General features: G+C 40.6%; 1 protein-coding gene across 5 annotated transcripts in view; it reads left to right on the top strand.

Annotated features, from left to right (window-relative positions):
- VIT (vitrin) overlaps positions 1-20603 on the top strand; it is a 126122-nt gene that overhangs the window by 22079 nt on the left and 83440 nt on the right. For 3 of the 5 annotated variants that reach the window (XM_079940404.1, XM_079940403.1, XM_079940407.1), the window contains exons 2-3: positions 7777-7846; positions 16882-16947. In XM_079940404.1, coding sequence (XP_079796530.1) covers positions 7795-7846; positions 16882-16947 — 118 coding nt within the window. In that variant the 5' untranslated portion in view covers positions 7777-7794. Of the gene's footprint in view, positions 1-7776; positions 7847-16517; positions 16680-16881; positions 16948-20603 lie in introns of those variants that run through there. The other 2 variants (XM_079940405.1, XM_079940406.1) reach the window with 1 other exon arrangement.

Here is a 20603-nt window from a genome sequence, read left to right as displayed (position 1 = left end):
CACCATGACCAAATGGGATTTGTTCCTGTAATGCAAGGATGGTTAAACATACAAAAATCAATTAATGTAATAGAGCATGTTAATAGAATGAAGGGGAAAAATAACACATGATTACCTCAATGGATGCAGAAAAGGCATCTGACAAAATTCAACACCATTTCATGATAAAAATGCTCAATAAACCAGGAATAGAAGAAAACAACCTCAACATAATAAAAGACACTTATGAAAAACCCACAGCAAATGTCATACTCAATGGTGAAAAACTGAAAGCTTTCTCTCTAAGATCAGGAGCAAGGCAAGGTTGCCTGCTTTCACTACTTCTATTCAACATAGTACTAGACGTTCTAGCCAAAGCAATTAGACAAGAAAAAGAAATAAAAGTCATCCAAACTGGAAAGGAAGAAATAAAATTATCTCTGTTTGCAGATAATATAATCTTGTATGTACAAAATCCTAAAGATTCCACAACAAAATTGTTAGAATTAATAAATGAATTCAAAATAGTAGGATACAAAATCAACACACACAAGTCAGTTGCACACAAAAATCACTGTTGCACTAACAATGAACAATCTGAAACAAAAGTTAAGAAAAAAATTCCATTTGCAATAGTAACAAAAAGTATAAAATACTTAGGAATTAACTTAACCAAGGAGGTAAAAGACTTGTACAATGAAAACTATAGAACATTACTGAAAGAAACTAAAGAAGGCAAAAATAGGTAGAAACATATCCCATGTACATGGATTGGAAGAATTAGTATTGCTAAGATATCAATACTACCCAAAGCAATCTACAGATTCAATACAATATCAAAATCCCAATGACATTTTTTGCAGAAATAGAAAAAAACATGCAAAAATTTATAGGGAATCTCAAAGGACCCCAAACAGCTAAAACAATCTTACAAAAGAAGAGAAGAGCTGGAGGATTCATAGTTTCTGATCTAAAAATCTTATTACAAAGCTATAATAATCAAAACAGTGTGGTACTAGCATAGACACAGACATATACACCAATGGAACAGAATAGAGAGCCCCAAAATTAGCCCTCACATATACGGTCAAAGGATTTTTTTTGCCAAGACCATTCAATGGGGAAAAGTCAGTCTCTTCAACAAACGGTGCCAGGAAAAGGGGATATCTACATGGAGAAAGAAAGAAGTTGGACGCTTACCTAATACCATACACAAAATTAACTCAAGTGGATCAAAGATCTAAATGTAAGACCTAAAACTGTAAAACTCTTAAAAGAAAACATAGGACAAAAGCTTCATAGCATTGGATTTGGCAATGATTTCTTGACTATGACACCCAAAAGTATAAACAACAAAAGAAAAAAACAAACAAATTGGACTTCATGAAAATTTTATAATTTTGTGTACCAAAGGATACTATCAACAGAGTAAAAAGGCAACCCAGAGAATGGGAAGAAATATTTGTAAATCATATATCTGATAAGGGATTAATATCCAGAATATATAGAAAACTTCTAAAACTCAACAACAATCAAAAAACAATCTGATTAAAAACTGGGCAAAGGACATGAATAGACATTTCTCCAAAGAAGATATAAAGATGGCCAACAAGTACATGAAAAGATGCTCAACATCACTAATCATTAGGGAAATGCACATCAAAACTACAATAATATGCCACCTCACACCCATTACTACTATCAAAAGAAACAGAAAATAACAAGTGTTGGGGAGGATACAGAAACATTGGAACTTTTGTGCACTGTTAGTGGGAATGGAAAGTTGTACAGCTACTCTGGAAAACAGTATGGAGGTTCCACAAAAAATTAAAAATACAATTACCATATGATCTAGTAATTCCACTTCTTGACACATACACAAAAGAATTGAAAGCAGGGTCTCAAAGAAATATTTTTATAGCCATGTACGTTGCAGCATTATTCACAATAACTAAAACACAAAAGCAACCCATGTGCCCATTAGCAGATAAATGGATGAGGAAAATGTGGTATATCCATACAATGGAATATTATTCAGCCTGAAAAAGGAAAGAAATTCTGACATACGATAAAACATGGATGAACCTTAAGAACATTATGCTATTTGAAACAGGCCAGTCACAAAAAGAAAATACTGTATGATTCCATTTGTATGACATACTTAGAAAAGCCAAAATCATAGAGACAGGAAGTGGAATGGTGGTTGCCAGGGGCTGGGGAAAGGGGAGAATGGGGAGTTATTGTTTAATGGGCATAGAGTTTCAATTTTACAAAAACAAAAAGAGTTTTTAATGGAGGGCTAATGGTGGTGATGGCACATTTATGGATGTATTTAATACTGCTGAATTGTATACTTTAAAATAGTTAAGATAGCAAATTTTATGTTTTTGTGTTTTACCATAATTTTAAAAATCGGAGAAAAAACACTGTGAAGAACCATAAAAATATAAAGCAGCATTATCATGTATTACCGATAAATAATCGGCTCTTTTCTAATTCCAGGCAACAAGAGATCTAATTAAATTGGCTGGCTACTCTAGTTACATTATGTGTATTTTTATTTCACTATCAGCCTTCATTTGCCCCACCAGAACTTCATATTCAGGACTGTTTATATTACATCTCACAGCACAATTCATACATTTATGAATCAGTAACATGTTCTTTTGGAAACCCTTATTGTTCTGTTTTTGTTAGAACCCTGGTGAGCACATGAGATAGTAAGGTTCCAACATTACTGTGCACCCCACAGCTCCTTGACATTGAACTGCCTGCAGAAACTGCTTAACAGTGCTGGTGGTCATTCTTATCCCCAGTTTCTGGAATGGCTGAGAGAGGGTCTGAATTTTTTTCACACATTTCAAAAAGCACATTTACATTTTAAACGTATAAGTAAATGAACCAAGCAAGGAGAGAAATTCAAGTGGTAAGAAAGAAGCCTCAAACATTCTGATTCCAAGAGACCAGAGTGATTCTGGTCGAGTTCCATTACTGATGAGTCAGTACTTGGGGGATATCTCCTCTGGGGTTAGCAAGCTTCCTGGAATCCTGCTGTTTTTTTATCCATTCATCCCTTTGTGTAAAGGTCGGTCTATCGTGTCTTCTAAAGTTGTAAGACAGATCTGAGAGCCCTTCTCTCCGAAATTCTATCTTCCCTTTTGGTTTGTATGTTGACAACAATAATGCTTATTGAAATATAATCCACATACCATAAAATACACCTTTGAAAATGTACAATTCAGTAGATTTATAGAGTATTCACAGATTGTCTTCCCCTTGTTTTGTTTCCTTTCTTTATTTCCTAGGGAAAGGAAAGAGCCCTAACCACTCACTCATGGATTAAGTATATGTTTTTAGCACATAAAAAATCAAATAAAAACCCCTGCCTTCATGGAGCTTGCATTCCAGTAGAGAACACAAACAATAAACAAATACAATTAGCAAAGTATAGAGTATGTCAGAGGTGATAAGTGACGGGAAGAAAAGATAGTAGGGCAAGGATAGGGTGTACAATTGATGGTGGGTGGGAGAGGGCTTACAATTTTAAATTGGGTGATTAGGGAAAATCTTAAGGGAAGATAACGTTTAGCAAAGACTTGAAAGAAATGAGGGAGTAAATCATGTTTGATCTGGGGGAAGGGCACACAGGTAGAGTTAACAGTAACTGCAGAGACCCTCAGGGGAGAGGTGTGCCTGGAGCTTAATAAGCGAGAAGTCGAATGGAGGGAAGAGAGGTCAGAGGGGCCAATGGTGGCCAAATCTACTGGGGTCCTGAGCCACTTGCCAAGATTTTGGCTTTCATTCTGAGTAAGCAGAGAACCACAGAAGTTCTGATCTGAGGAATGCCATGAACTGATTTACTTTGAGCAGGATCACGCTGGCTGCTGTGTGGACTTTGGATTGTAGGAGAAGGAAACAACCTAGTTAGGAGACTAATTGCTTTAATCCAGGTGAAAGAGGGCATGACCTGGACCAGGTGGCAATGGTCAAGATGATGTGAAGCGGTCCGATTCTGGATATATTATGAATGTAGAGCCAACAGGCTTCGCTGATGGAAAAGATGTGGGGTACGAGAGAAGGAGAAATCTATGATGACTCAGACAAAATGTCCAATGCTATATGGTGACAGCCAACTAGCAGAGCTAGTTAGGTGGGTTGGGTAGGGTAGCTTGATATACTGCATTTATCCCAACAGGAGAATTAAATTTGAGGCCTGAAAACATGTGAGTTGATCTGCAGCTCCTCTAATTAATATAAGACAAAAAAATGATGTGTCATCACACTATTTCCAAAATATGACCCAGCTAATTAAGTATCAAATTGCCAATCATATATGTGACTATTTCTATTTTGAAGATAAAGATGGTTATTTGCCTTTTACTTAGCCAGTGGTCAACTACCTTAATTGGGAAATTTAACACATTGCAACTGTTGCTGGAAATTAACAAAGTGATCGGTTCTGTCTTGGGTTACTCTTGCTGCCTAATTGTTTGTAATAAAGCCTTTCATCTACCAGTTTTATTTAAGTTGGCTGCATCAAGTGCTTGTATTACTACCTCAACCATAATCTAATCATTGCTTTTTGTTAATAAACTCTGCACAGCACTGTATCTACATATTAAATATAAGCTTGCTCTAGACCTAGCTAGTACCAGATTGTTTATCTCTTTCCAAATCTCCATGCAGTGATGTCACTTTGGTGACTTCAACATCAGCCAGGGTGGGAGGATTTATGCCACAGAAATTGACAAATGGGCTAAATCGGGGCTTTTTTAAAGACAGCAGTTTTCCTAGCACACCCGTGGACAGAGCAGAGGGTAGGGTTATGAACGCCAGCTAAAGCCTAAAAGCCACACAGCTGTGGCATGGGTGGAGCAGACGTAGTGGGAGTCATCTGCCCCAGAGAGGAAGAGTGCTTTATCACTGATATGGTTTAGAATTGCTAGTTTATAAGGATAATAAAACGCAGACCAACTTTAAGTCTTTAAGTTCCCTACAGACAATGTTATTCCTTATCGCCTAAGCCCAGGGCAGATCCTTCCCACCTACTCCCACCTCCATTCTAACCCTACTCACTGCCTGGTCACCACGGGTATGACATTTTGCCTTTCTAAGCCTTAATTTCCTTGCCTTTTCAACGGGGATCATATGTTCAATTAATGATGGTATGAATAAACCTTCTAGGGTTTCCCCGTAGCCTTAAGAGAAGAGGGAACCTCTTATGGATCAACAGCATCATATATATATAGACATCTTTATTGGAGTATAATTGCTTTACAATGTTGTATTCGTTTCTGTTGTACAACACAGTGAATCAGCTATAAGTACACTTACATCCCCATATCCCCTCCCTCTTGAGCCTCCCTCCCATCCTCCCTATCCCACCCCTCTAGGTGGTCACAAAGCATCGAGCTGATCTCCCTGTGCTATGTGGCTGCTTCCCACTAGCCATCCATTTTACATTTGATAGTGTATATATGCCAGTGCTAGTCTCTCACTTCATCCCAGCTTCCCCTTCCCCCTCATGTCCTCAAGTCTGTGCTCTACATCTGCATCTTTATTCCTGCCCTGCCACTAGGTTCATCAGTACTGTTTTTTTAGATTCCATATATGTGCATTTGCATATGGTATTTTTCTCTTTCTGATTTACTTCACTGTGTATGATAGATTCTGGGTCCATCCATCTCATTACAAATAACTCAATTTCGTTTCTTTTAATGGCTGAGTACTATTCCACTGTATATATGTACCACATCTTCTTTATCCATTCATCTGTCGATGGACATTTAGATTGCTTCCATGTCCTGACAATTGTAAATAGTGCTGCAATGAACATTGTGGTACATGTATCTTTTTGAATTATGGTTTTCTCTAGGTATATGCCCAGGAGTGGGATTGGTGGGTCATATGGTAGTTCTATTTTTAGTTTTTTAAGGAACCTCCATACTGTTCTCCATTCTGGCTGTATCAATTTACATTCCCACCAACAGTGCAAGAGGGTTTCCTTTTCTCTACACCCTCTCCAGCATTTATTGTTTGTAGATTTTTTGATGATGGCCATTCTGACTGGTGTGAGGTGATACCTCATTGTGGTTTTGATTTGCATTTCTCTAATGATTAGTGATGTTGAGCATCTTTTCATGTGTTTGTATATCTTCTTTGGAGAAATGTCTATTTAGGTTTTCTGCCCACTTTTGGATTGGGTTGTTTGTTTTTTTGATATTGAGCTGCTTGTATATTTTGGAGATTAACTTTGTCAGGTGCTTCATTTGCAAATATTTTCTCCCATTCTGAGGGTTGTCTTTTTGTCATGTTTATGGTTTCCTTTGCTGTGCAAAAGCTTTTAAGTTTCATTACACCCCAATTTATTTTTGGTTTTATTTCCATCTCTCTAGGAGGTGGGTCAAACAAGATCCTGCTTCAACAGCATCCTTGTATCCACTCTGCATTCCAACCTCTGAGCCTCTGTCAATGCTGTTTCCCCTGACTTGGAGCCACTTCATCTCCTATTTTCATCTTTCAGAGTTAACCCAATTGCTGCCACCTCCAAGAGGCTTCCTCTTATTCCCACAGCTGACATAATCTCTCCCTCCTCTAAATCCCCTAACCTCTTGGGGACTCTCTGACACTATCCCAGATCTACTGGATTAGAATCTACATTTTAACAAGATCCCCAGGTGATTCACATGCACATTAAAACTTGGAAGCCTTGCTTTAAACCACTGGTTCTCAAACTCGGCTGCAGATTGGAATTACCTGTGGAGTTTCGAAAACGCTTGACGCCTAGACCCCACCTGCAAGAGATTCTGATTCAATTGGTCTGAGATGCAGCCTGCGCATCAGGGCCTTTTAAAACTCCCAGATGATTCTAATATGCAGCAAAGTTTGAGAACCACTGGTCCATAAACTCCCCTTATTCTTCCTTTGGGGGCCTGCACACTCTCTAATGTTATGGTTATTTCTGTCCAGGTATGTTTTCTCACTTCTATTGAACTGTAAGTCTTTTAAGAGCAAGAACTATCTTTTAATTCAATTTTAATCACCTCATCCCTAGACATACAATAAGAGTTTAATAAGTATTTATTGAGTGAATTGTTTTTGTAATCTAAAACAATTTGTAGGATTTCCCTGGTGGCGCAGTGATTAAGAATCCGCCTGCCAATGCAGGCGACACAGGTTCAAGCCCTAGTCCAGAAAGATCCCACATGCCGCGGAGCAACTAAGCTCGTGTGCCACAACTACTGAGCCCACTCACCATAACTACTGAAGCCCACGCGCCTAGAGTCTGTGCTCTGCAGCAAGAGAAGCCACCACAATGAAAAGCCCGCGCACCACAACGAAGAGCAGCCCCCACTCACCGCAACTAGAGAAAGCCTGTGCGCAGCAACAGAGACCCAATGCAGCCAAAAATAAAATAAATTTATTCAAAACAAACAAACAAAAAAAACCCCCACAATTTGTAATCTAAAAATGTTCTCTAAATACCGTAAGTGTGGCTTTTGTCCTAATTTGAAGACTGGTTGAACATATTCTGGAAATTGTGGAATTATTTCCTCTTTAGTCTAAGACCAAATCTCTGAAGAAGAGGAGGCTGGTGGCTAGAACAGGTTTTCTGAGAATAGCCTCTCTGGGTACCAGCACAGCTGACCTCCATGCGTTGTTTACAGAAAGACGCAGATTGAAATCCTAAGACTCCAGAGGGCAATGCAAAATGAGGCAGCACCTCCCTACGCTCTGTGCATCCAGTTCAGAACTCTTGGCTGAAATATGATGATGTTATTGTTTCTTCCTCTCTAGGGTGCCATTTTGATATTTATGGGGATTGCTGTCCTCACTATGAAGGCATCTGTTATTGAAATGTTCCTTGGTAAGTACTTTTATATGTGTATCTGGATACGCTTTTAACATTCTCCTAATGTCCAAAGAATCTTGCCAACAAAAGATTTAAACCAAGACAGAGCATATAAACAGTTCAGTGTATCTTTTTATGATAAACATTTTGGAGAAATGTTTAACTGGGAATGTTAAATGTAGATCAAATTCAGAATGTATGTCTATATATTTTTTATATAAAGCAAGCGTGTATACATATGTATGTCTACATATTATATATTAAGCACACATATATACACACATATTTGCGTGTGTGTATTATTCACCAACTAGCAAATATTTCAGATAAAGCATATTTACAGATTCTGAATTTAGAGAACTTATATCTTAATTTCTCAAAAAAAGAAGTTCTTATCACTGACATGGCCTTACTTGTACCACTGGCAACTCATACTTTTAGAGGTGAAACCCTTTAACCTTATATTATCAACAGAGAACACAATTTGGGGTAGGCCCTTAAGGAGCAGCAGGTCAACCAGACGAAAGAAAAGTGCTGATGGGTTTAGCACTAAGCCCAAGGGTAATCTTTGGTTAATCTTGACCCCCGCTGTGCTGTGGCCACTCTGTGTCAGGCAGAGTGATCCTGTGGGTCGCTATGAAACTATTGCCACGGAAGGGTACAAAGGCCTTTTAGATAGTCAGTATTAGTTTGCTAGAGCTGCCATAACAAAATACCACAAACCCGGTGGCTTAGAACAACAGAATGTTATTCTGTCACAATTCTAGAGGCTACAAGTCCAAAATCAAGGTGTCAGCAGGGCTGGTTCCTTCAAAGGGCTGTGAGAGTGAACTCTGTTCCATGCCTCTCTCCTAGCTTCTGGGGGTTTGCTAGCAATCTATAGCAATCCTTGGCATCACCCCAACCTATGCCTTCACCTTCACATGTGTTTGTCTGTGTCTATATCTAAACACCTTCACCTCTGTGTTGGTCTGTGTCTATATCCAAACTGCCCCTTTTTTATGACACCAGTCATACCGGATTAGAGGCCCAACCTACTCCAGGAGGATGACGTCACCCTAACTAATTAAGTTAGTTAAATTTAACTAATTACATCTACAACCACTCTATTTCCAATTAAGGTCACCTTCTGAGGTATTGGGGGCTAGGACTTAAACACGAAGTCCATCAGAAGTCCTATGAATTCAGGGAGGGGGGCACACAATTTAACCCATAATATAGTCAGAATGTGCAAGGTCTGTGCAGAGGGGAGTCTACAGTGGCAGAACTGAGGACTGGAAGAGAAAGAGGTGACACAGCCGGGAAGGCAAGGGGCTCTCAGTATGGTGGAAGGAGACTGGGCTGGGAGTCAGAGGGAAGATAAGGTTCTGGCCCTGACTCCACCACCAACTTGCTAAGGAATATTCTCGTTGAGAGCACAGGGTCCTTCACTTCCACCTTGCCCTTCTGAGAGGCTATCTCCCCCCAGCCCCATACTAACCTATAGGTTAGTAGGGGTGAACACAGGGTGAGATGAGGGTGGGGCAGGGGTTAGGAATAGGAAGGATTTAGCCACTGTAAAACAAACAAAACAAAACACAGAAACCCTGAGGCTGGTTCACACTCTGCCATGTCCCCCACATCATGGAACCAAGAAGAACTTGACTGTCCTTGCTTGTCTCGCGCCTCTCAGCCTGCCCTTCTGCGAAACCGCTTTCCCCTCAGGGTTGCTCATTCACAAAGCAAGAAATCAAAGTAGAAAAGGGAGACTCCTACCGCAAATTCTCTTCTCTATGTCCTTATATGCCCCTCCCTGGAATCTCTCTTATTCATCTGCTTGTCTCCATCCCAGGGACCTTTTCCTTAAGTCCCCCGAAACCCTCTTCAGTACTGTGACAGCCTCCCTGCCCCAAATCCTTACCCCTCTAACTCATTCTCTACCACACCCCAATTAATCTCCCTAAAGCCCATATCTGATCCCACTCTCCTGACTTAACACTCAGTGTTTTCCCTTTGTCTTTATGACGGAACCCACATCTCTCAAAGCGCCTTGCTTGCTGGCAAGGCCTCTCTCATATGGCTCTTGCCGTCCCCTCCTGCTCTCCTCCCTACCACAGAGCCCAGCCTGGCTTCCAGGGACGTGGGAAGTGCTGACCTTCTCATTCCCCTGAAGGTCGAGTCATTTCTCCCTTCCAGGTCTTTGACTATGCTGTTCCCTGTCCTGGAATGTTCTTCCTCTCACCCCCACACACCCTACTGGCCCTCCAGGAAGCTTCCTCTGCCTTCCATTTGATCAGACCCTCTTCCTATGGGCTTCCCTGGTGCCCTGTATTGATTCTAGTCACGACTGCATGGCATTCACCTCGTTATGAGGCTGCCTCCCCTGACACTGTACGACACTGATAGCAGGAGCTGTGTCTTGCTCACTGTTGCATTTTCAGTTCTCAGCACATCTCACAGGCACTCAAGAAATACGGCTAAATATATTATTCTTGTCAGGGATGTTGGATTTTTCAGGTTTCAGAGTCTGATTCTGCACCCGATTCCTATGTGTGCATTTTTTCCCCCACACCAAGTGATTCCTCAACACCAGCTGGGTTTCCTACAACTCGGCTCAATTCTGACCCCATTCTACCCGGAGATAGCATCAGATCCTGCAGGTAAGGGCTCACACAAGACTGCCCCCCGCCACCCAACACACACACACTTCAGATGCCGATTGCAAGTCAGGTTGTCACCTGTGCTTCTGACTGACTGGCTATAAAGCAGAGGTTTCCATGACCCCCTCCTTGCGTTTGATTAATTTTCTCAAGCAGCTCACAGGACCCAGGAAACCAGTTTACTCACTAGATTACCAGTATATTACAAAGGATATTAAAGGATACAAATCAACAGCCAGATAAAGAGATACATAGGGCGAGGTCCTGAACAAAGGAGTTTCTGTCCCCGTGGAATTTGGGCCCAGCGCGGTGGCACATGGACGAGCTCTCATTCCTCAACCTGGAAGCTCTTTGAACCCTCTCCTTTTGGATTTTTATGGAGGCTTCATTACATAGGCATGATTGATTAACTCACTGGTCATTGGTGATTGATTCAACCTCCAGCCCCTCTTTCCTCTTGGGAAATCAGGAGATGGGACTGAAAATTCCAACTCTCTATTCACGGTGGGTTTCCCTGGCAACCAGCTCCCTCATCTTTAGGGGATTTTCAAAAGCCACCTCATTTACATAAACTCAGTTGTGATTGAAAGGGGCTTGTTATGAAAAACAAGACACCCATTTCACCTTTATGGCTCTGATTTCAGGAACTGAGGACAAGAAATCAAATATAACAGACATGTGGACACAGGGGGCAAAGGGGAGGGTGGGACGAATTGGGAGATTAGGTTTGACATAAATACACTACCATGTGTAAAGCAGATAGCTTGTGGGAACCTGCTGTATAGCACAGGGAGCTCAGCTCGGTGCTCTGTGGTGACCTAGAGGGGTGGGATGGGCGGGGGGGGGGAGGTCCATGAGGGAGGGGATATAGTTATACATAGAGCTGATTCACTTCGTTGCACAGAAGAAAGTAATGCAACATTGCAAAGCAATTTTACTCCAGCAAAAAATATATATATTATAACAAAAGATGCTCCCACTGCTCTTATCACTCAGGACATTCCAAGGGTTTGGGGAGCTGTTAGGCAGGAACTGTGGCCGGAACACCAAAATATATATTTATCATAAATCACAATATCACAGCGAACCATCCAAAGATCCCCCAAAAGCCCTCTAAATTAATGTTAATTAAGTGTCTAATCGGTATATATCAGAGCTAGCATGGTCACTCTAAACGTGTAAATTTATGATGTAGCAGAGCTGTATGCTGCCCACTGTCATCGGAGCACCACATGTAATCAACGACTGCACTGTGGGGAGAAAGTAGCATAAAAAGCCTCAGGCTGCACCAGCACCAGCTGGAACCTGCATTCTGGTTCCAACTTCTGCCCCCTCCCCCTCCAAAGCAGCTTTAGCTGAGATGTCCACCTTGACCTTGGTTTCTTTTCTACAAAATAAAAAGATGACCTCCAAAGCTCCTCCCAGCTTCAATATTCTACGATCTGAAGCATAATTTTGTGATTTATGTGATTATAGAGAATAAGTTATCCTGTCTCTGCAATGAAGCTCTGATATATTTCATGCTAGATGTTTCATTGAGTAAGTAAGTAAGTCGAAAGCAAAGCATAGGGGAAATTTGAGCTGATTTTAAATCATCTGCTTTATAAATCAGTTTTCAGGAAGGCACTGTGGCCACTGTTAAAGAGAACCAGAGTTGGACAGTATTTAAAGCAGTAAAAACAGATTTTAATCAGGAACCATTGCAATAGGGGAAAGGAGACTTCAGTATTGTACTGGGCTCAATTCCGAATATAACAAGGAAAAGTGGGGATTTATAGCCAAGGAGCGGCTTGCAGGGGTCAGGGGATGGAAATTACTAAGAGGAGAGTTCACGGGAATCAGGGGATTCTTGCTAAAGGCAGACCAGGGTGATCACATATCAAGGGTGGAGGATTCTCTCTAAACAAGATTCTTGCTAAAACTAAGGGATGCAGGCCCAACAAGGACAGACACAGAAGCCCAAGGTCAAAGCCTAGTTGAGAAGAGGGCTTAGAGGAGCCTGACTAAAGTCTGGTGAAGGAGAGAGTCCCTGTCAACACCACCTGAGTTAGTATCTTGAGTGGCACTAAGGGATCAAACAAGAAGTTTACGGGCTAGAATGAAGCACTCCTATAAACGTTCTAGACACGCAGTAAGTATTCAGTAAGTACTTACTGATTTAATAATTGGTTAAATGTTCTGGCACTTCATGTCTTTTCTTGAAAATAAATGGATTCTGATTATGACTTAATACTGACGGGAAGAGTGGAACACAAGTGCCTATTAACCATGCCAATGATTTTAGAAAGCACTTTTCATTATTGTAAGTCTATCTGATTTCAATACGACCAAATTAAATAACAATTGTCTCTTTCTAATTCGAAAAGAAACATTCTGCATAAAACATAGAATATTTATGTGTAAGAACTTTACCATGAAATGGGAAAAATACAGAAAATATAAAATAGGAATTATAACTCTACCATTATTAAAATTTTGGTATATTTGTTCCAGGTATTTCTCTCTGCGTATATTCTAATTTTGTCAGAATCATGCTTAGGGTTAGAGCTGAGAACTTCCCAGGTCATTTAATCTTCTGCTAAAATCATTTGAAATAAATGCTTAGTATTCCCCTACTGTTGGGACATTTCCAAGATTTCATTATTTCCGATTGCTATTAGGAATAATGCTGTAATGAACACCTTTTATTATACATAAATCCTTGTCTATGTCTCTGATTATAACTTGGGATGTATTACTAAGTATATATTTTCTAGGATGAAGAATATAAATATTTTTTAAGGCTACTGAAATGTATTACCAAATGGTTTTCCAGAATGACTCCACCAACAGTGTACTGGACTGCCCTAATCCCAAATCTATGCCAGGATTAAGTATAATCTTGTGTTCAATATTCAGTACACACTGTGAGAAAATATCTTGTCATTTTGCTTTAGCCTGCATTTTTTATCATTAATGAGACTGAACATTGTTTCAGGCTAAGTCATTTGTATTTTCTCTATAAATTATGTGGACGATAATTTACTTAAATTGAATTTTAAAACAATTGCACCTCAGCTATCTTAATCATACTGATGGCCATATTAGACAGAAACAGAGCAGAGGAAAATTTTTATTTGAAAAAATAAATTCAATATTTAATTTGTTTTGAAATTTCAAACACGACTAGCGAAAGGTGAGAACTTTTCATGTTACTCAGAGCTGGAACACTGAATTTTTAAAAATTGAGAAGTATTGCTGCAGAGTTGGTAAATCACGGTTGCCTTGGAACTTCAGACTCTAGCCTTGATTTCCTCAAGGCCTCTAGACTCTAATGGCCTCAGCTGTGGCCAGATAACTACTCCCATGGAAGGGCTTTCAGACCTGTGTTCTGCTTTGTACTTTGAAGCGAGCATCTGTCATCCATCTCGGTGCTCTGCCAGGCTTCCTAAGAACAGGAACACAAGACTGATTTTTCTCTCACCCAAATTCCACATGCAAGTCACCATTTCCAAGGTAGCAAGAGAGGTCTTGCAGATGAGGAATGACTTGCTTCAGGGCACAAGCACATTTGCAGCCTTACTGACCAGCTCTCCCCTTGAGGAGTGGCTTCTGGGGAGCTTTAATTAACAAGCATCTAAGCTGAGGGGAGGGCCTCTGTGTACCATTGAAAATAATGACTTTATTAACCACTGCTTAAACCTGAACCCAGCTCTGCATGTTTTCAGCCTGGAGGGTCTTGGGCAAGAAAATGCGAGTGATGGGGCGGGCTTACTCAAATATTTATAGTCCTAATGATACCAAGACTTATAAACCACATGCCATGGGTACACAGCCCCAGAAAGACAGTATTTGGTTTCCCACCAAGAACTGATACCCAAATTTATGACTATTTCACTTACTCCCTCTGCTTTATGCGCATAATTTTTTCTATATATTTATTTTGTACTTGTTTTTTTTTAAATATTCTAGTTATTTATTTTTGTGTATAAAATGAAGATGCTGTCTTTGGACAGAGTTAAATGACACAGAGCCTACTATAAAAATCAGACCTCCACGACATTCACACCCTACGCAAACCCCAGAAGTAAATAACACCTAAAAAATGTCTGCCTTCATTCTACTTGGCTAGACGTTTGGTTTTCACTCAGTTCTCTTTCATGGCTCTGTTCTTGCAGGACATGGTATGTCAACTGTCCAGGCCTCAACTAGTGCTAATAGTCAAAACAGGATAATTCGGGAGCTACATCATTGGCACAGCTCAGCTAGTTAATCATAAGATAAATAAAAAATTTTCTTAACAAACACTTGGTGACATTGCCACTTTTTCCTTCAAAGACAGTTAACAATTCAAGAATGCCTAACTCCTGATTTATGCTTTAATCAAGCATCTGTGTTGTTAAAAAAAAAAAACATAAAGTAGGAAGTAAAATTCCTATTTTAATTATTCTGCTGCCTCATGTTCACCTCCAGAATTCCAAATCCATCCAGAAAGTGGGGTTTCTCAAAAAGTAGCTAAAATGGAGCTTAGCTAGAGCAGTATCATCTTTGGGTGGGTAAGGTAGAAGAAGGCCTGGAAAGGAAGGAAGAAGAGAGAGACTGACTAGCCTTTTGAAAGGAAAAACATGCTTTTCTGTTTATAGGTAGAATTAGTCTAGGTACAGAGAAGTGAGCATTTTCAGACATTATTAAAAAATTGCTATGAGAAATGTTCACAATATATATCAAAAATTTAAGTGGGCACCGCATGGCACAGGGATATTGGCTCGGTTCTTTGTGACAGCCTGGAGGGGTGGGATTGGGAGGGTGGGAGAGAAGGAGACGCAAGAGGGAAGACATATGGGAACATATGTTTATGTATGACTGATTCACTTTGTTATAAAGCAGAAACTAACACACCATTGTAAAGCAATTATACCCCAATAAAGATGTTAAAAAAAAAAAAATTTAAGTGGGCATATCTTTCAGACAAGAAACCCTATTTGGAATTTTATTTTAAGGCAATAATAAGGAATCCATGCAAAGATAAATCTATTTATATTAAATCAGGAGTTGACTAAATTATGGTATGTCCATGAATTGCAATATTTTGTAGGCAGTTAAAATTATTATGAGGGGAACATTAAATGACAAGAAAAAATGTTTCTATATCCTTAAGTAGAAATTAAGTTTATGACACATTGTAAACAGTATAAGCATCATCAAATGTTTGTTTCAAAGTACAGTACATACATATATATAGAAAAAGCCTGAAAATATTATACTTTTTGCTTTCATCCGTTATTTTCTGTAGTACTGTTTTTGAGTGTTTTTTTTACTGTCCTACAAGGAACATGTATTATTTTGGTAATAAGAAAAATTCGGTCAATGTTATACACATATATATATATATATATATATATATATATATATATATATATATATATATATATAGTGTTGGGGGGGGGTACGCGGGCCTCTCACTGTTGCGGCCTGTACCATTGCGGAGCACAGGCTCCGGATGCGCAGGCTCAGCGGCCATGGCTCACGGGCCCAGCTGCTCCGCGGCATGTGGGATCCTCCCGGACTAGGGGCACGAACCCGCGTCCCTTGCATCAGCAGGCGGACTCTCAACCACTGCGCCACCAGGGTAGCCCTATATTTTAAAAACACAAGGCTCACACTAGCAATGCGACTTTAAACTTAAAGGCATAAAGAGTTCCCCTTTCTTCCCCTATTGTTTTGCTTCCCGAAGAGCAGTATCCAGGTTCTGCTCCGTTTCTGAGAAGGAAGCTCACCTACCTGCAGCTGGCCTCTGGGGGGCGCAGCACCAATTGGGGCTGGAAGGACCACCAAAGACAGTCAGGTCGCACTATACCCTGCGAGGAGTCTCTCTCGTCTCCCCAGTCCCCCTCCTCCTTGTCTTCCTTTCCAAAGAGTCCTCCTCTGAGGCTTTGTACGGACGCGCTTCATCACGCCCTCCCTGTCTCTCTCCCACGCACATGCGCGCACTTCAAATGCACACGCGCGCATGCGTATGCGGTTCTCTGGGCATTTGGAAACTCAGTGTGGAACAGAAGAGAGAGAACAGGAAGGGCCTGGGTGTTCATCCTACCTCTACAATTTATTCCTGGCACCAAGCAAATCAGTGGGCTTCGCCAGACCCACGTTCCTGCCTTTGGAAAGTGGAGATGGTGGCGCTGGTGTGGTGAAATTTAAAGACAGCAAAACACGGGACAGATATCCAAGAGGTATTTTTAAAAGGCCCTTTCAGCAGAGGCTAAGAAAAGCACAAAGTATACATCTTATTTCCCCAACCATAAAATAAGGGAAAATTAGTTCTACTAACGAGAATACTTTAACATATGCTTGAAGCAAACATAAAGGTCAAAAGAGAGAAAGCATTTAGGTGAAATAATATTGATTCGATTTTTTTGCCTTTTCTTCATGTAGTTTTGCTGGTGACTGGAATACACTCAAATAAAGAAATGACAAAGAAGATTAAAAGGCCCAAATTCAGTAAGTAAAGTTGCAGTTCCTCACTGGTACAACACCTGTGTCTCTCATGTAGAGGACTGTTACACTTGTTTCAGATAATTTGGAAAGTTTGGGGTTTTTCTGTTTTGGGTTTTTTTGTGTGTGTCTTATCTCAATACTTTGCACTCAGACTAATTAGTAATGATTCTTATTTGTCATCTACTTCATTCCAAAAAGCATTTGAAATAAGGGTTCTTATTTTAGGGTAGATACGTGGTTCTACTATATTAGAAAAATTCAAAATGCACATACAAAGACCAGGCGACACTATGTCTCTATGCCTAAGCTGGAGTAGGTATTTTTCTGCCGTTCTGTCTCAATTCCCCATACCAGAAAATTCAGTCTGGCTAATGCAAAAGTCCAGCAAACCTGCCCACCTTCCAGCGTGCCCTGGAATCAATGGGTAATCTCACAGAAAAGTTTCACACCCAATCAGTGGAAAGAGGAATAATTAATTTCATTTTTGGGTGATAATTAAGGTTAGATGACAGAAAAGCCAAAATAACAGTTGCTTAGATAAGACTGAAGTTTCTCTCTCTCTCCTGTAAATATATTCTGGGCTTCTATGGGAGCTTCGCAATCTTCAGGGACGCAGACTCCTTCTATCTTGTCATTCTGCTTTTCTCAATGTGGCTCTCAACTCACTGTCCAAAATGGTTACCCCAACTCCATCCATCATGTCCACATTCCAGTCAGTAGGAAGGGATGAAGAAAGGCACATACTTACTCCCTTTAAAGACAAGTCCAGGAAGTCAAATACACCACTTCTACTTAAATACCATTGGCCAGAATTCAGGGAGAATGGGAAATGTCTTGATTTCAAGCATCTGCATGCCTCGCTAAAAGTAAGGAGTACTATTATTAGGAAAGAAGAGAGAATGGATACTGGGAAAGAACTAGCAGGACAGGACATAAATGGAAAATCTCACACTCAAATCTTGTGAGCACACTGAGCTATCTGTATGTAAATTTGTAGACTTGATGGACGCTTAAATTAAGGTATATTTATGAAGGACCATAAGAAAAAGACTTTAGGTATATTCAGTGCTCTGTGCTGTCTACAAAAGAAACTTCTGTATAGGCATTAGATTTAGGTGCCTTAAGATTTTGAAATAAAAGAAGAGATTTGTTTCACGCAGCATTTTTTTTCTTCTATTCCTTTAAGCCCTTTGTGCAGGACTTCCTGTTGAAATGAGACCAAAAGGGCAGCCATCCACAGCCTCCTAGTCTGAAAAACTAAAAAGGAATCAGTTTTTTATTTATTCCTGTCAGGAAGGAGAGCCAGGAGAATCAGGCCAGGGGCAGATGTGTGTTCAGAACAGTGATTGGGTTAATATGGAGACAAATGCACACTCAGGTATGAATTCCTTTGGGCTGTTCCCAGTATCTTCATTAACTTGTCTACAAAAATCATAAAAGGTTCCATGATTACCATGACAACAGTTTTCAGTGACTATGAAAGTCTGTGCTAAACGACCCAAGGTCAAACCTCTTTGAGAGATCTCAAATGGATTCAACTTCTGATATGCTAAATTCTAACCTTATTCTCAAAATCTCCCTAGTGATACAACACTTTTGAATCAATGTATGCATGAGGCCTTTTCTCTAATTAGAAACTCTGTCATGGTCATTAAATAAGGGGGAAAAATATAAAATGAAAGTAATAGGATATTCCCAAACTATGGCGATACCTGATTCTTTACCTCAGGAGTATTTCCAAATTGTAATCTATACCTTGAGGCCAAAGTAATTTTCATTTTTTCTGTTCAACCTTGTCAATCTGCCACTGGGGCAGGTGACTGATAGCAAGGGAGGCACATCGTTCATTCACTTGACAAGTATTTATTGGGTGCCGGCTAAGTACCAGGTACAGTTAGACACCCAGATACAACAGCGATTGAGACTCAGACTGTGCCCTCACAGAGCTCAAAATCTAGAGAGGAAGAAAGACAAGTCACCAGGCAGTTATGGTGTCTTATGTAAGTGCTAGGACTCGGGAGCTAAAGGTACTCCAAGAATATGGAGAAAAAAGCTATGTATCTGGGAGGGCTTCCTGGAGGAAGTGACACATCTACACTGATATCTGAAGGCCGAATAGGGATTGACCAGGCAAAGATGAGGGGAAAAGAGTATTACAAGCAGAAAGAAAAAGCATGCCTAAGCCCTGAAGAAAAGAAAGAGCTCACAAGTAGTTCCGTATGACTGAGGTATAGAGTGGGAGGCACATGTGTTGAGATAAGAGATGGAGGGGTAAGCAGGCACCAGATCGTGAAGATCTTTGTTACTGTGTCTAGGAATCTGCAGTTCATCAATGAGGGCAATGGGGAATATCTCAGTGCAGATCATTTAGGTGCCGTTAGCAGAAATCCAAGGCCATTTGCTTAAGCAGAAAAGGAGATTTTGGCAGTACATGAGGTAGCTCACATGACATGAGGTGTCTCGCAGAACCCAAGGTGGGGAGGGCAGCTCGCACTCACTGGGACTGTACCCCAGGTGGAAAGATCTCAAGAATTGGTGTCTCTGCTTCTCTCTGCATGTCTGCCTCACTACCCACCCACCGATCCACTGGTTCATGCAGACCATGTCTCTCAGCCCTGATCTCAAATTCCTGGGAGAGAAACTCTAACTGCATCAGCCTAGGCTGGGAGGGTGGTTTTCAGAGAAGAGTAGAATGGTTAGGGTTGTGTTAGGGAAATAAAACAATCCTGACAACAAAACCCAACAAAAATCCCTTTGTCCCAGCCTATGAAGAGAGAAGAGAGAGTACACAATATTATTAGTGAGTAAGCATTACAGATAGACATTCATATACAGGTAGGATGAAAGTATCTACCAAGTCTGGACAGAATTTCACACACACTTTTACAGTGAAGTAGAAGACAGAACAATTACAACTTCTCTTAACTCCTGGAAAGATAAATACATGGACCTCCTGAGTGTCTTTTGTATACCTGGAGACCCCTAAACTCCTTCTGGAGGTGAGTATCAATATTTGCAGATCCAAGGATCAGAAGTCTGGAGCCCTTGCACTCTGCAGGTGATTCCGATGCCTGCTAAAATTTGAGAACCGCTGGACCCAAGATCAGGGATGCTTACAGATGTGAACGTGAAATCATGGGTTCTCTTCAGTGCCCTCTGCCTCTTTCCTAGCCAGCCCTCAATTTTCACCAGTGTTTATTCAGGACTAAAAGTCTTCACCACCCGGAGGACTGAAGGTAAAATAACAAGGAGGAGGTCGTTTGAGAGTTTTGCCCAGAGGACAGTTTACTGACACCTACTACACATGGAGCACTACTTTCGTCTCTTGAGGATCTAGTGCCCAGACATGGTACCATGAGTCGGCAGAGCCAGATCTGAAACTCAGGTCTCTGTGAGGCTCGACACCAGATGCTTTTCCAGTGCCTCGTCTCAAGCTAGCCGTTTAGGAATTAAGTATCCATTGCCTAGAGGCAGATGAGGTGTTAAGATAATCAAGGGCTGACTGAATAGGAAGTAAAGTAGAAGAAATGTGGGAAAATAGAAAAAAGAGTAAGCGCCTGAGTTTCCTCCTTTGGCTTGGCCTTAGACCTAAGGAGGCCACACTAGCGCATCTATTCTGTCTATGCATACGGTTACTGTTACTTTAGGTAATTGTCACT

The sequence above is a fragment of the Stenella coeruleoalba genome (assembly GCF_951394435.1).
Source record: "Stenella coeruleoalba genome assembly, chromosome: 13".
Classification (NCBI taxonomy): Eukaryota; Metazoa; Chordata; class Mammalia; order Artiodactyla; family Delphinidae; genus Stenella; species Stenella coeruleoalba.
This window is presented reverse-complemented; position numbering and strand designations above follow the sequence as displayed.